The 15,228-nt window shown below is 35.3% G+C and overlaps 1 protein-coding gene across 2 annotated transcripts; it reads left to right on the top strand.

The window, feature by feature from the left end:
* Positions 1-5,887: 5,887 nt before the first annotated feature.
* On the top strand, positions 5,888-14,432 carry LOC120082606 (uncharacterized protein At2g27730, mitochondrial-like). 2 transcript variants are annotated; one of them, XM_039037857.1, is made up of 4 exons: positions 5,888-6,081; positions 6,183-6,300; positions 8,098-8,136; positions 13,941-14,432. In XM_039037857.1, exons 2-4 carry the CDS (start codon positions 6,196-6,198, stop codon positions 14,142-14,144), a joined length of 348 nt encoding a protein of 115 aa, XP_038893785.1. In that variant the 5' UTR covers positions 5,888-6,081; positions 6,183-6,195; the 3' UTR covers positions 14,145-14,432. The 2 variants fall into 2 exon arrangements, with proteins under 2 accessions (XP_038893785.1, XP_038893784.1); XM_039037856.1 differs by having other exon boundaries at positions 5,891-6,081; positions 6,178-6,300; positions 13,941-14,426.
* Positions 14,433-15,228: the final 796 nt, after the last annotated feature.

The following is a 15,228-nucleotide window of genomic DNA, read 5'->3' as shown; positions in this document are numbered from 1 at the left end:
AAAAATAATCTTAATCCTAAGTTATTTGGGATTCCATAACTTGGAGTAATAAATAGATTAGATTTCCTTTTTGAATATGACACTTTATATAATTAAGAAATCTATTTTTTTAAGAAAACCAATAATTAAAGTAGTAGATAAACATTTTCTCTAATTAGGAAATCCATATTTTAATTAATTAGAAAATCCATAATCTAATTAATTTATAAATCCATATTCTAATTGAATTAAAATTTTCACAATCTAACTAAATTAGAAATTCCATAGTCTAACTATTTTAACTTAAATCCAAATTTCTCTTATCAACTCAATTTAAATTAATCATTTTCCTTAATTTGGATCCAATCTCCAAAATTAAAGATGATAAAATTTAAAACTACAATTTCTCATTTTTCTTCCTAAATTTCAAATTCCTTTTAATTTCCAAAATCCTAATTCTTTTCTTTTCTTTTCTTTTCTTTTCTTTTTAATTTTCAAATCTTTATCCAAAATAATCCAAAAATTCTAGATTTTTATCCAAAATAATCCAAAAATTCCAAATCTCTTATCAAATATTTTCCATTTTTTAATTTATTTTCAAATCTTTATCCAAAATAATCCAAAAATTTCAAATCTCTTATCAAATTAATCTCAAACTAATTACTTCTCCAATTAATTAACTTAATTTTGGCTCCAAACCAAAATTGGAATATGTAATCCAATAGTTGAGATAAATTACATCCTTTCAAAATTTAATGAATTTAAAATCCAGGTAGGGGTGTTCCGTTTCTGTCAGCTTAAGTACCCCAGCCTAGACAGAACCTGCTTTAGACAAAAGGTCTCTTATAGATAGATTTGCTACATATTTAATCTTTTATTAGTCAATTTAATCCTATTAAATTGATTAAAAGATTAAACCTTAGGTTTCTAATCTCTTCAGAACCGTGATCTTCGGCCTATCTCCATCAAATTTTAAAACTCTTTTAAAACATTATTCAAGCCTAAGTTCGTATGCATGTCTTTCTTATTGATTTTAGTTCTAATTTCCATTATAACTCTTATAAAAGAAACAACTAAAACCATTCACATTGCTTAGCAAAACTAAGTATTTATAGCTCTTATAAATTTAACCTATGTGTCATGCTTCATGCAATGTCCATTCGTTACTATATATAACTCTTATATACTTGGTAATGAACTAAGCATACATGCTTCCATACACCCTTATACTATAACACCTATAATATAAAGATGATGCATGTATATGCTTAATGCATGCACGAATATAACTCTTATATTAGATGATCCATGAGCATGCTCTTATGTAATTTAATCATGCAAACTACTATATCAGAACCCTTACAATATAGAGATGATGCATGACCAATGCATAACCTATGGTGGGAATTCAACCATATGGCATACTATATGACATATAATAAAACATACATCCTATGTACATTCACAAAATTAATGGACCAAGATGATTAGCCTAAAAAACTAGAAATTAAATTCTATCTATTACATAAAACCATCAAGCAAACCGGTTCACAAGCAAACCGGGTCTTGAACTACCTAGGCGAAGACTTCTTCCTGATCGTTTAGTAAAATGGGCGAGTAACCACGATCGTTTAGCAATGATCAAGTACCATTTACAATGCGATGAAGCATGAGGCCACTCAATTGTTTAGCGCACTAATATTGAACGCAAGTCTAGATGATCGTATAGATGATTATGATGCTGTGAAGCATGATCGTCTAGATGATCAAAGAGCAAGCGATAAGTAACATTTACCTCGCAATCGTGTAGTCAATGACTAAGCGATGAAGCTTGCTGACCTACACGATCGTTTAGTGTGCGCGCATCTGCCTTGCAAACGAGTATCCCATACTCAACGATCGCTTACCCCATCATTTATACGATCTGAACAAGAGAACGATGAGCGGAAGCAAGATCTTTCCAAGCCATTCACAAGCATACAGAATAATTATGCACCTTAGAACAATTACAACATGTTTTCTTTGTTAAAAAACAAAAGAAACGAGAGATATACCTTTGAAGAAACCTTTGTTTATGAATCTCTCGCTCTTGTGATCACTGGAACAACAACCTCTCGTTGTCGCTTAGATCGCCTAGCCAATCTTGTGCTGTTGCTTAGAACGTCTAGCCAATCTCTCGTTGTTCTTAAATCACGAACAAACTGCTATTCGAACAAGAACCTTTCGACACAACCACTAGGTTACCTTGGTATTTTCGAAGTGAGAGTCAGGAGGTGTGGGCTCTGTGTGAATTTGGTAGAGGGAAGGAGGAATCCAACAACCGAACTAAACGATTACGTAAGTGGGAGAAGGTCTATCACATAGACAGAATACCTGATCGTTTAGTAAATCTCGCTCTTGTGAAAATCGTCTACACGATCGCTTAGTAAATCTCACTTGATCATTTACACAATCGTTTAGTAAATCTCTCGCTATCACATGATGGTTTATAAATCTCTAAATCTCTCGCTATCACATGATGGTTTATAAATCTCTCGCTATCGTTTACACGATCGTTTAGAAATCTCGCTATTACACGATCGTTTGGAAATCTCTCACTATCGTTTAGTATCTCGCTGAGGGCTATCGTGTTTAAAGCAAAACGATTAGCAAATTTCTTAATGAAGCGATTATTCACAAAATGAAAACATTTTTCATTTTATCCTTCAGTTATGAAAATTGAACACCTCCTACTTTCATGCACGGTTAAAGGAGAAAACTACCTACAATTATCATATAATTATTTTAAATATAAATAAATATAATAACTAACTTATCATATTATATTTATAACTTATAGTTTTAATATCACATCATATGTAACATTTAAACTATAGTTCCTTTCTTCTTTATTCAACATAAATAATATTTATATCAAATTCCTCCAATTAATGTATCTTATACATCATATCAATTATATCATATATAATTGAACCAATTTAATTATATCATATATAATCAATCTCTCTCTTGTCAATTTGAACACTTCAAACTGACCCAAAAACTGATTCTCAACTTGAACCCATTGAGCTACCAAGGGGACCTAATGGACCTGTCGTTTGAAGCTCCAACGATACATGAATAGCTGACTAAATTCTTTAATCACGAGATCCACCATCCGTGAACTGTCATGCACTCCATTAAAGACCAACAGCTGCACTTTTCTCACCACAAATATATTTCTATGTCCATCGGATATAACCAGTCAACAGTATGATAACCCTTCACAGATCATTCGTAAGTACAGCTGGGCTATTTATCATTTTTCCCCTGTAGTTACATCTAACTTCTTAAGTACCACTGATTTCTCTAATGAATAATACATCATAGTCCTACTATGAGTGGATACCTCTTGGGCCATGAGAAGATGTGTGGCACCACATCCTTCAAGCCTTGGAACCAGCCCTTAAAGAAGCAATCTATCTACTTGCCCCTACTTCGGGAAAGGAGTGAATTCCATCTTGTGTAGTTGAGTTCCCAGATCCCCAATCGATGAATTCCCAAGGTGGTAGGTTTGAGTCGACAATCTGGCCACTTGCACCCATGCAAATCAAAGGATCGCCCTCATAGGCATAAGTTTCCAACTTACTTAGGATTAAGTCATGTTACCTATAGTCATCCTAGTGAAATGAAAGTTTCTGTCATGAATGGCGTTATATAACGAGACTAAACACTTCATGGTCCGATCTTATACAAATTTTTGTATAGGACCCCCGCTCGCATGCCTCCATATGAATGATTCAGGATTAAACCATCTGTAGCACTTTACAACACTTGTAACATCTACAAAGCGGGTCGTATCCGACAGGATAAGGTTTCCCTCATTTATCTATATACTACAGACCATTTAGGTTATCACTTAAGGCATGATCCACTTATATGTCTCCACATACATGCTTAAGTTACAACGACAACTAGGGATCTTAGTTTATTGGTTTGTGGTAAATGCGACTAAAATATCTCATATTTCATAGACAACAGTGAAGAAAATATCTCATATTATTACATCACAAGTGTTTGTTCATACAAGTGTTTACAAACTACAGGACCCTAAGAGAGTTTAGGGCATCAACCCCAACAAATACAATATTAAAACTATAAGTTATAAATATAATATGATAAGTTGGTTATCATATTTATTTATATCATTTTATTATTTTGAATAATAAATCATATTTTCTCTCTAACCAACTTAGTGGGTGGTTAATTGGTTTTTTATGGCAAAAAGGAATTAAAAGACAATAGTTTTCTTCTTCTTCCCCTGAGATCTACACAAAAAACACAGAGACTAAACGATTGAGGCATTTGCTATATGATAGTGAGAACAAAAACGTTATGTGTTCTTCCTCAATCTCCTTCCTCCTCCAAACTCAAAAATCACCCTCCTAACTAAAATAGTCAGAGCCCACAACTCCTGAACTCTCACCCTAAGTATACCGCAGGTTCCTAGTGGTTGTGTCTCTTTTTGGTTCGTGAAGTTCTTGTAGAAAGTCTTCAAGATTGCTGAGTTCAAGGTTCGTGACAGTTCGAGGGTTTTACAAGAAGAAGTGTTCTTGAAAGGTATAATCTCTTGAACCTTTTTCTCTCTTAAAGAACATGCTGTAATTTTTCTTAGAATGTATAATCTATATGTTTTATTGTAAATTTGTGTTTTCAATCAAAATGAAATTTGGATGATCTGCTTCTGCTCAAGGATCTCTTTAAATCGAGTTCCTTCAATTGGTATCAGAGTCAGGTTGTAGTTCTGATACCAAATTCCATTTCAGTATTGAAATCGTTTACATTAGAGGTGGGTTTTAAGTTCTACATTGCGTTTAAATGTTAAATGTATGTGGATGGTTGTTGATGGATGTTTCGGAATAGATGTCTCTATTGATGGCTTTCTTTTTGAATTACAAAGTTAATTTATAAGGGCTCCTGCGTTTTTGGGCATTAAACTTGCAATCGAGTCTATATTCATTTTAGTTTTTGAGTCGCTTGTGAAGCTTCAAAGAAAGGTTACAGTGCGCTTTGATGGAGAAGACGAAACGATGGCCGCATCGTATAGCTAGAGCTAAACGATCGTTTAGATTTTTCTATGCGTTCATGTAGAGTTTTCTACATGATCGTGTAGAATCTGCTAAATGATCATCGTGTAAAGTTTGCTACACAATTGTGTTGCGTTGGCTGCATGATCGCGTAGGCGCTCGATAGGTAGACGATTGCGCGGTATATGATACTCGGCACAAGACTTGCGTGCTAAACGATCGTGTAGACTTTCATGCTCATTACATAGTTATTAGCTACACGATCGCATGGTATGCGATGCTCGATGCACGTTGTATTAGTTAAAAGCTACACAATCATTTATACTCCATTGTTACTCGACGATCAGGAGATTTTCTACACGATCAAGCTGCAAGGGTTCTTGGTAGAGCGGTTCAAGACTCGATTCACTTGTTCTGAACCGGTGGATTCAACTTTTGTAATTGTTTAGCCATTTAATTTCTGGTTTTGAGATTATCTATCTCGGTCCATCTTTACTTAAATGTACATGTGATGTATGTCTATTTTATATGCCATAATGTATGTCATATAGTTTTAAAACTTACCATAGGTTATGCATGTAATTTCATGTATCATTTTTATTTAAATGTACTTGCCAAATTATCTATAAATAGTGACATTTGACGAGTTTTGAAAGACACCTATTAGTTGATCAATCTAAAAAGATCCAAGAAAATAGGGAAACCCATTCTTTGTTATTTTATTTACGTTTTATTATTTATTTATTTTATATATTATATATATTAGATTATTTATTTTATTATATATTATCATTATATTATATTTTCTGATTTTTTTTTTCGTGTACGTCGTGCTCCTCAAATTCACACAAGTTTATTGGTTTCCAAGCTTGGAACGAGTATTGATCCATTTCTTAAATTAAAGGCCTTGAGTTGGCTTAATCTCCCACCAATTTAGCTTCGGAAATTTTGCATCTACAAACCCCTATTCGACTTCCCAGTTCCTCCCGCACCGACTATCACCGTTTTCTTCCTAAAACTCTCTCTCCTTCTTTCGGTAAGCAATCGTCTTCAACCAATCTTGCTTAGTTGTTCTATAGGTTTTCCCACAACTGTTATGTTTCGATTCAATCGATCGTATTCCTCTTGTTAGGAAAGGCGATCAATAGAAATGGCAGCAGCTAGGACGGCCGCTAGAATCTTTTCCCGAAGGTTCTCCAGCAGCGGGAAGATACTCAGCGAGGAAGAAAAGGCTGCTGAGAATGTCTACATCAAGGTTCCCATTTAAAGCCTCCGACCTGTCATTTTTAGGTTTTCCATGTTTTTTTTTTCGTTTTGATCATGTTGGTTGTTTCATAGATTATAATTATAAGCATCGAGATGAATAAAATATGGTGAATTTGCTTGTTACCGACGTACAACTTGCTATTTCGAGAGATTTTAAGTTTCACTCGAGCTCTACGCCGTCAAATGAGTCTACTATTCTTTTCAATTTTATTTTTGTTGGGAATGAGATCTATCCGTTTGGTTTTAGTAACGGTTTTTAAACATTTTGAGCAATTGGAGTCCCTTTTTGTTGGTCTAAAGGTAAAAAAAAAATAAATGACTAAAAGGTCAAGGAGTTCAATCCATGGTGGCCATCTAGCTGGGAATTAATTTCCTACGAGTTTTCTTGATACCTAAATATTGTAGGGTCAGGCGGATTGTCCTGTAAAATTAGTCGAGGTACACTTAAGCTGGTCCGGACACTCACAGATATAGAAAAAAGGAATCAGCTATAAAATTATATGAGAAAATATTGAGGACAAGAGTTTTGTCCAAGGGTCGGAAACAGACATCATGCATTATCTTATCAGTTAATTTTGTCTTTTATTTTGTGTAATTAGGTATTTAGATATTTGATTAGGTTGGCATTTACCTTCTTTCTAATGTTTTCTTTAGTTTTATGAATTTCTAATAATTTGCTATTTCACAAATTATTATATTTATATGATGAAACGAGTGGAGAGTTTGGAAAATTTACTTGTGGGAAATATTGATAGTTTTTCCTTTTAAGTTGTTTGAAGACCCAAACGAGAATTTACAAAACCTAGTTGGGAATATAATCAATTGGCTGGCCAGGATCTCCTATATAATTCAAGCTATTCAAACAACAACGTAAAATAGATTGTATTACATACCTTTTGTAAACGATGGATGGAAAATCAAAGGTAAAAAAAAAGGTGAGATTGTGGAGTACAACTTTTAGGAGGAAAATTTTGTTGGATGAAAATGATGAGGTGAGTGGGTGTCAATGAGTTTAATTTTCTTTTAAGCATTAAATTATAAATTAGTTTACTGATGATAGGTAAAAAGTGGTTGAAAAGTAATTAGCATTGTATTTAATGAAGTAGAGGGTATGAAAGTGATTTAGCAGTAAAAGCTTTTTATGCTTATATCATTGTCACCATTAAGGGGTCCAAAAATACTTGTTAATTCAAAGGATTCTTTTATTGTTATATTTTTATTAAAATTATTATTATTATTTGAATAGTGTCCAAAACAAAACCCTTAAAGGGTCATTTTTGTCAATATCCCTGTCTCTCTCTCTAACAAGTAACTGACAAGTCTACTGTCCTTTAAATTTTTCTACGATCCCATTTTATTATTATCAAGTTTAGGCTCATTTCTTCTTTTCTAGTGGGTTAAATGGTATTTATTGAAGTAGAGGATTGGTTTCTGGATATTGCCATAGAGATTCGTGGCTTTGTTATCTCAAAAGGACTTCTTCGGTTCTTCTTAGTGCAGTTCTATAGTTCTTCATTTTGACGATAGAGTGTAATTAAAGGCTTTTTCTAGGTTGTTGCACTTTCGTTTTTCCATGCTTTTCCAGGTAGAGTATATATATATATATTAATGTGGAACATTTGTCTATGCTGAAGCATCAAATTGATAAGTCTTGGACTTTTTTCAATGCCAAGAGTTTATTTATATCTATGAGTGTGAGTGAAGATTCTTCCTTTACCATCTGCTTGCTTATGCTGTCTTTTTTACCTTATTTCCATTCATATTTAATTTGGTTGAGATTTTGCAGAAAACTGAACAAGAAAAACTGGAGAAGCTTGCACGCAAGGTAGGCTTCTAGTTCCTTAAAATTTTCATTCATTTGAGATTATGGAGTTCGAAATATGGGGATCTTGGATAATATAGATTTCACATAGTAAAATTTAAAATTTTACAGTTTTCTTAATAATTGTAAAACTACAACTTAATTTTATTGAAGTAATTTTATATGTTTTTATGATAGACCTTAACCTTAATTTTGTTTATCAACGACATTGGAAAGATTCAAGAGCTCCCAGCCTCTCCCAATTTTTCACGCGAGAACCAAAATATGGAGTATAACCAAAAAGATACCCCACCCCTCGCAATCACGGTATATATATACTAAGAAATCAAAGGCCTGACAATTAACAACACAAGTACTACACCCGTCCCATATGCCTAAATATGTAAACCTTCATAATTGGGGGCCTATCATTTTGATACAAATGCTATTATGGTGTTACTAGAGTATTAAGGGTATAGTTATAATTAACCAGGGAGTTTGTTATGCTTGTTGATTATATATAGAGAAGGAGGCGAATGAAGAAGATAAACATGATTGTGGTGAGTGAAGTAGGGCTTGAGAGAGATCTCAAGATGGGGTGAGGGTCGAGGCTCCTCAAATTACTTGATTTATCTTGTCAGTTTCTTTTATTCAATACATTGTGGTTCTGTTTTGATTCCTATTGCTATGATGAGGCCCTGCTACTTGCTTATTGATTGGCCCCAAATCACTAAGGTTTATGAGCGTAGGCGTGTAAGGAAAGAAGATGGAATATAATGGGATTTGTATTGGTGTTTTGGGGCCCATTTATATTATGCTATTTCCCGTTGGTAGGTTTTGGGTGGGAAGAGGCTGAATGTGATTTAAGGGGATGAGCGTTATGGGCTAGAAGTATCTTCTGGTTGTATTTTCTGTGTGGTTCTCTTGGGTAAAATTGAGAGAGACGGGAAACTCTCAAACCTTTATTTGATATATGTTCAAAACTGGTGGTTTGAGTTCTGTGTAAACGACAATGACAACGTCTTTCAAGCAATGGATGATGAATTCAAAGCCAAGAGGGAAAAAGGACTATGCTACAAATACAACAAAAATATAGCCTTGGGCACCATTGCAAGAAAGAAGAATTGTAGATAATGGTGGTATGGGTATGAAGAACTGATTGTAGAGGGTGAAGCTCTGGCAGAAAAGACCATGGTTAACAATGAAAGGGAGACACCTGGAGTAGTAGCTCCTTCTCTCAATTTGAAGTTACGTGGGAATGTTGGTGGGCATGGCGTGGTAGTGTTGATTGATAGCAGGGCGACACACAACTCATTTCAAAAGAAGAAGTATGAACCCTCCAATTACATGTGTCGTCATCTGCAAGATATGGCGTGGTGCTTGGTACGGGGGTCTGTGCACGCTGTTGGCATTTACAAAGGTGTGGTCTTAACCATTTATGAATTATTATTATTCAAGATTTCTCCCTTTATCCATTGTCCTTTATCCTTGGCATAGCGGAGTTATTTTCATAAAAAAGAAAGAAAATGATTCCTCCCGTTATCCTTGGCATCACGGAGTAATTTTGGGCATTTATTTGCTAGATTCATTGGGCAAGTTTCACATTGATTACCATGTGTCAACCCTGGATTTTCGTGTGGGAGAAAGGTTGGTTTAGCTGTGAGGCAATCACAGTTCGGTAAAATCCTAAATATCTTTTAAATGAAGGATGGAGGCCTTTCGGGAGGAGGATCAAGGGGTGCTCATTGAATTAAACACCTTAGGACCCTTAAAGAAGGTTGCAATTGATGGACCAATGCAAAATATGGCATTTGAAGGTTGTCCAGAGGCCGTGAAGGGTGTTCTGTAATAGTATGCTTGAATTTTTGAACCTCAGATGAAATTGCTGCCAAATTGGACGAAAGAGCATGCGATCGAGTTGGAGCTGGGAAATGGACCAATCGACGTGTGCCTCTACCATCATCCACAGTTTTTCGAAGGAATAGATCGAATGTCTTGTGGAAGAAATATTGATTGTTTGCTGTAAATAGAAATGTGTTCTCCAGTTCAATAATGTCGATAAAGGAAAAAAAGATGGGAGTTGGCATTTTTGTGTCTACTATCAAAGCCCTCAGTCATGTAACCGAGCTAGGCAAATATCCTACTGCTGTTGTAGATGAATTGCTTGATGAGTTGCGAGGACTTACGATAGTTTCTATGATCGATTTGAAGAATGGGTATCATCGAATATGAATGAATCCTTCAGTTGTTCACAGAATGACATTTCGAACTCATGGGGGATATTTTGAGTTCTTGGTAATGGCATTTGGTTGTGCAATGCCCCTTCCATGAACGACATATTTCGACCTTTCCTCTGGAAGTTTTGGTATTCTTCAATGACATCCTGATTATTAGTACTACCATGCAGGATTCCGTTACTCAATCCAAGTATTAGAGATTTTGCTTGTGAATCAGTATGTGGCAATTTGAAAAAAATGCCAGTTTGGGGCTGCCAAGATTGAATGTTTGGGTATATTGTGTCTTGAACGTGTGGTAGGTAGTCGTTGATCCAGCAAAATTGGATGCGATGGAAAAATGGCGAACACCAAAGAATATTATAGAGTTGGTATCGTTGCAAAATAGTTGTCACTGAGGGAATAAACAGGAGTGTGCGTATTGATCAACAAGATTGAGTGTTTGTAGTGGAATTGGATGCTTTCGGAGTGGGCATATGAGTGATGTTATGTAGAATCAACAATCTTTAGTGCATTTTAGCCCAGCCTTACCTACACTGCATTGATACAAGGCGGTGTATGAACAAAAGAGAGTTTATGGCCATTGTGTTAGTCTTAGTGGTCCAAAAGTGGCGACCTATCTTCTTGGGAGACATGTTTATTGTGCATATTGATCAGAAACGTCATTTTTTTTTGTTGGAGCAAGGGTTGTAGCAAAGAGATGAGAAATTACCAAGTGGATAGCTAAATTACAGTGGTATGACTTTCAGTATCGAGCATAAAAAGGATTAGATAATCAAGCGGCTAATGTGTCTCTATTATTGCCAACGATGGAGTTGGCATGCCAAATGTAGTGGAAGGCATGAATACGACCACTTACCCTACACTGCATTGATACAAGGCGGTGTATGAACAAAAGAGAGTTTATGGCCATTGTGTTAGTCTTAGTGGTCCAAAAGTGGCGACCTGATCTCTTGGGAGACATGTTTATTGTGCATATTGATCAGAAACGTCAATTTTTTTTTGTTGGAGCAAAGGGTTGTAGCAAGAGATTGAGAAATTACCAAGTGGATAGCTAAATTACAGTGGTATGACTTCAGTATCGAGCATAAAAGAGGATTAGATAATCAAGCGGCTAATGTGTCTCTATTATTGCCAACGATGGAGTTGGGCATGCCAAATGTAGTGGAAGGCATGAATACGACCATTTCTAAGGAACAAATAAGCGCAGGCCATGCCCATTTGATGGAATCTTCAAGCACGACAACTAGCTCTAGATGGGTATGCTTTGAGGGACCACTTACCCATTTATAAGGGCAGGGCAGGTTGGTTTTACCCCCAAACTCATCCACTGCATGAGTTTCATGATAATCGGGTGGGATGTCACCGACTCACCATGGAGCTTGGAAAGTGTATTGGTGTGGAATGAAAGCAATGGTGCAAGCTTTTGTTGCTGAATGTACCGTATGTCAACTAGCAAAGTACTTCACATTGGCACTGGCTGTCTCTTACAAGTCTTACCTGTTCCGGACAAGATTTGGGAAGATAAATAACTTCATTGTGAAGGTCTTCCAAAATTGAATTGGTATGCAATTATTCTTGTTGTGGTTGATTATTTGTCTAAGTATGTGCATTTTATATTGCTCAAATACTTGTGGTTTTTGTGGCTCTGCATCAAAGAAATCTTTCATTTACATGGGTATCTGAGAATTATTGTTTCTGATATAGATAAAACGTTAACTAGTTTGTTTTGGGAAGAACTATTTCATGCATTGGACACTCAGTTGAAGAGGAGCACAACCTATCACCCTCAAACGGAAGAGCAAAGTAAGGTGGTAAATCGAGGGGTCAAAACATACTTTCTCGCTGCTTTGTGATGACGACACCGTCATAGTGGTTGAAATAGATTCTTTGGGCCTAGTTTAGTTATCAATTTAAAATACATCATTTCATGTGTCAGCGAACAATATGCCTTTTGAGATTGTTTCTAGCCAGTCACCACCACCTTTGCTGCCCTATACTTGTGATTCGACGGTTGCTGAAGTTGATGCTCAATTCTGGGATCAGAATGGGATGGCTGAAAGGTTTTTTGTTGAAGACTCAGCAACGAATGACGAAGTTGGCTAATGAAAAGTGCCATGATGTTCACTTCCTATTTGACGATGGGTGTATATTAAGTTGCGAGCCTACCACCTAACTTTTTTGCATTGTCACATACATCCTAAGCTAGCTTCGCTATTTATCGGACTATTTCAGATATTGTAATGAATAGCGGCTAGGTGGAGTGGCCTACCGCGTGGCATTATGGTGGGAATTTAGAATTCATCTAGTGTTTCACATATCAGTTTTGTGCAAAGTTGTTGGCCATAATCTCCCAAGTGTTCCCCATTCCACCAAACCTAGAAGGCTACAGCATAATTTGACTATGCAATTTTTTCCAGCTGAAGTGTTAGGCTCGCGCAAGGCACTGTGAGATAAAACTGGAGGTTCTCATTCATTGGGAACAAACCGAGAAGGATGATGCAACTTGGGAGCTCATTGCTGATACTTTTTGCGCAATTTCCAGAGGAGGAAAAGATGAATCTTCCGGGAGGTGCGCGAGGAAGAAAGGAATGTAATCGAGATGACCTTACTTAGAACAAGATTTGTTCTATTGGTTGTACAATTGTATCCTTGAGTTCTGAAGAAAGGAATGTAATGGGTTTTTGTAAGGGCTGTGGGATCCATTTATATTCTTTTATTATAGAATTTGGTCGAGGAGAGCTTGCTAAATGTGATTTAAGGGGAAGAGCATTTTAAGTTAGTGGTATTTTGGCTGTATTTTCTGTTGGAGAGAGACGGGAAGGTCTTCGAACTTCCCATGGTATATGTTGATAAATCAAATTGGTGGCTAAGTTCTATCACACATTTAGGTTTAGGGTTAGGGGTGTTCAAAAGATCCGATAACCCAAAAGCTCTGATCAACTCAACTCAACCGTTACGATTTGGGTTGGGTTATCAACTCATTTGAGTTTGGTTAGGTTGGTTTCAAAATAAATGAAAAATTTTATGAGTTGGATTGGTTCATTGGTTCACATAAAATAATTCTAACCAATTCGAATATATTATTAATTTTAAAAAGTATTTTTTTTTTAAATTTATGATATGATTATATATACATATATTAATTTTAATTTTATTTAATTTCATTGTTTTTTTAGATTATTTATTCTCCCACTCCTAAAAACAACTTTTTAGTACTTTGAAAAGAAAATTTTCATAATATAAATTCAAATTGAATTGTTAATCTTAATTCAGTATATGAAGATAATTAAATAAAGGTTTTACATATTAACTTTTTTCTTATTTCTAGAGCAAAAATTTAAATAATTGACCTGAGTAACCTGAACGAAGACAACCCAATTGTTTCATGGTTTAGTTGGGTTAGGTGCATTATTTAATTAGGGTTATTTAGGTTGAAGAAACTTACAATTTGAACAATTATATTGGGTCTAAAAGGTGCTTCAACTTGACCAAACCCAACTCACAAACACCCTTATGTAGGGTAATTAAATTCTCTTTTTTGACAAAGAGCTAAATGTTCTAATCTTCTAGGCTGCTGCATTATGTTTGTAGGGACCTAAACCAGAAGAAAAGGCAGGAGGATCAGTAACCGATTCCATTCCAAGTGGCTCGGCCTCAGCATCAGGAGCATCAACAGAGAAAATATCTAGTGACAAACACCGCAATTATGCTGTTGTAGCTGGAACTGTAACTATTCTTGGCGCTCTTGGATGGTATCTCAAATCTAAAAAGAAGCCAGAAGAAGTCCGTGATTGAGTTAACAAATGACGTCGTTTTCTTATCATCGACATCTGAAGCATGGCAGAGGTGAGTGTTCTTTCCGCTGGTAAATAAACGAAAAGTTCTTGGTTAATGAATACATTATGTTTAGATTTAAATAGTTCTCTTGGCCTTATTTTTGTTTACTTTCCTGGAAAATTAACCTGGAGAGATATTGAACAGTGTTGAGCATGCCCTATGACAAAGACTTGGTTAAGTGGATTTCAATTTCACACTCTTTTTAATAATATGGAATAAATACTCATTTTCCATCGTTTCTAGCGAGATGTCTAAACAAAGAAAAACTTTGTTTCCATTACTCTATGAAAAGATGACAGGATTTAATTGTGTTATCAAGACTTGAAATGGACATTTATTTTCTCTATTGACACTTAGATGCACAATTCTTCGTTTTCTTCCTTCTTTTTTAGAATGTAATTTTGTTGATGTCTATTTGATCTTTGAAGTTTCATCAGATATACTTTAATCCCTTCTAAGTTAGCAAAATAGTTTTAAATGGTCATTTAACTTTATATTAATGAAATGCTGACTGAATCGTTAAATGCTGACGTTGATGAAATGACAAGTCTACCTCATTGAGCAACTTGACAAAAAGAATTACTCGCACCATCTTTTAGGGGAAATTTCCTCAATTCCACCCTTTTTCATGCTCGGATTACCATATCAACTATAATACAACTTTTGCTTCTATTAAAAATTGGATTGCATTTTGCACTTCCCTTTTTTTTTTCTTTGTAAACTATGAATCAATAAATCATATTTAGGATTTGAATATACTAAATAATTTAACAAAAATTTATTGAAGCCACATAAATATGGAGGATTTTGCATGCTATCATTGGATGCGTGGATGAAATTTTTGTTAAGGCGTGGAAATAAAACAGCCCAACTTACTCCCTGATTGACTTCCAAGTCAGCGATTTGGAGAGGAACAATGAGTGATAGAATCGCCAACTTGGCTTCAGAAATTTCCACTTCCACAAAATTTTCACGCTCGGACTATTAAAAGTCAAACAAGCGAACTGCGATGGTAGCTGGTGGACGTTGACGGTGACGTGCG

Source organism: Benincasa hispida, chromosome 8 (assembly GCF_009727055.1).
Source record: "Benincasa hispida cultivar B227 chromosome 8, ASM972705v1, whole genome shotgun sequence".
NCBI classification, from domain to species: Eukaryota; Viridiplantae; Streptophyta; class Magnoliopsida; order Cucurbitales; family Cucurbitaceae; genus Benincasa; species Benincasa hispida.
The sequence above is the reverse complement of the archived record's forward strand: the minus strand, read 5'-3'. Positions and strand labels throughout refer to the sequence as shown.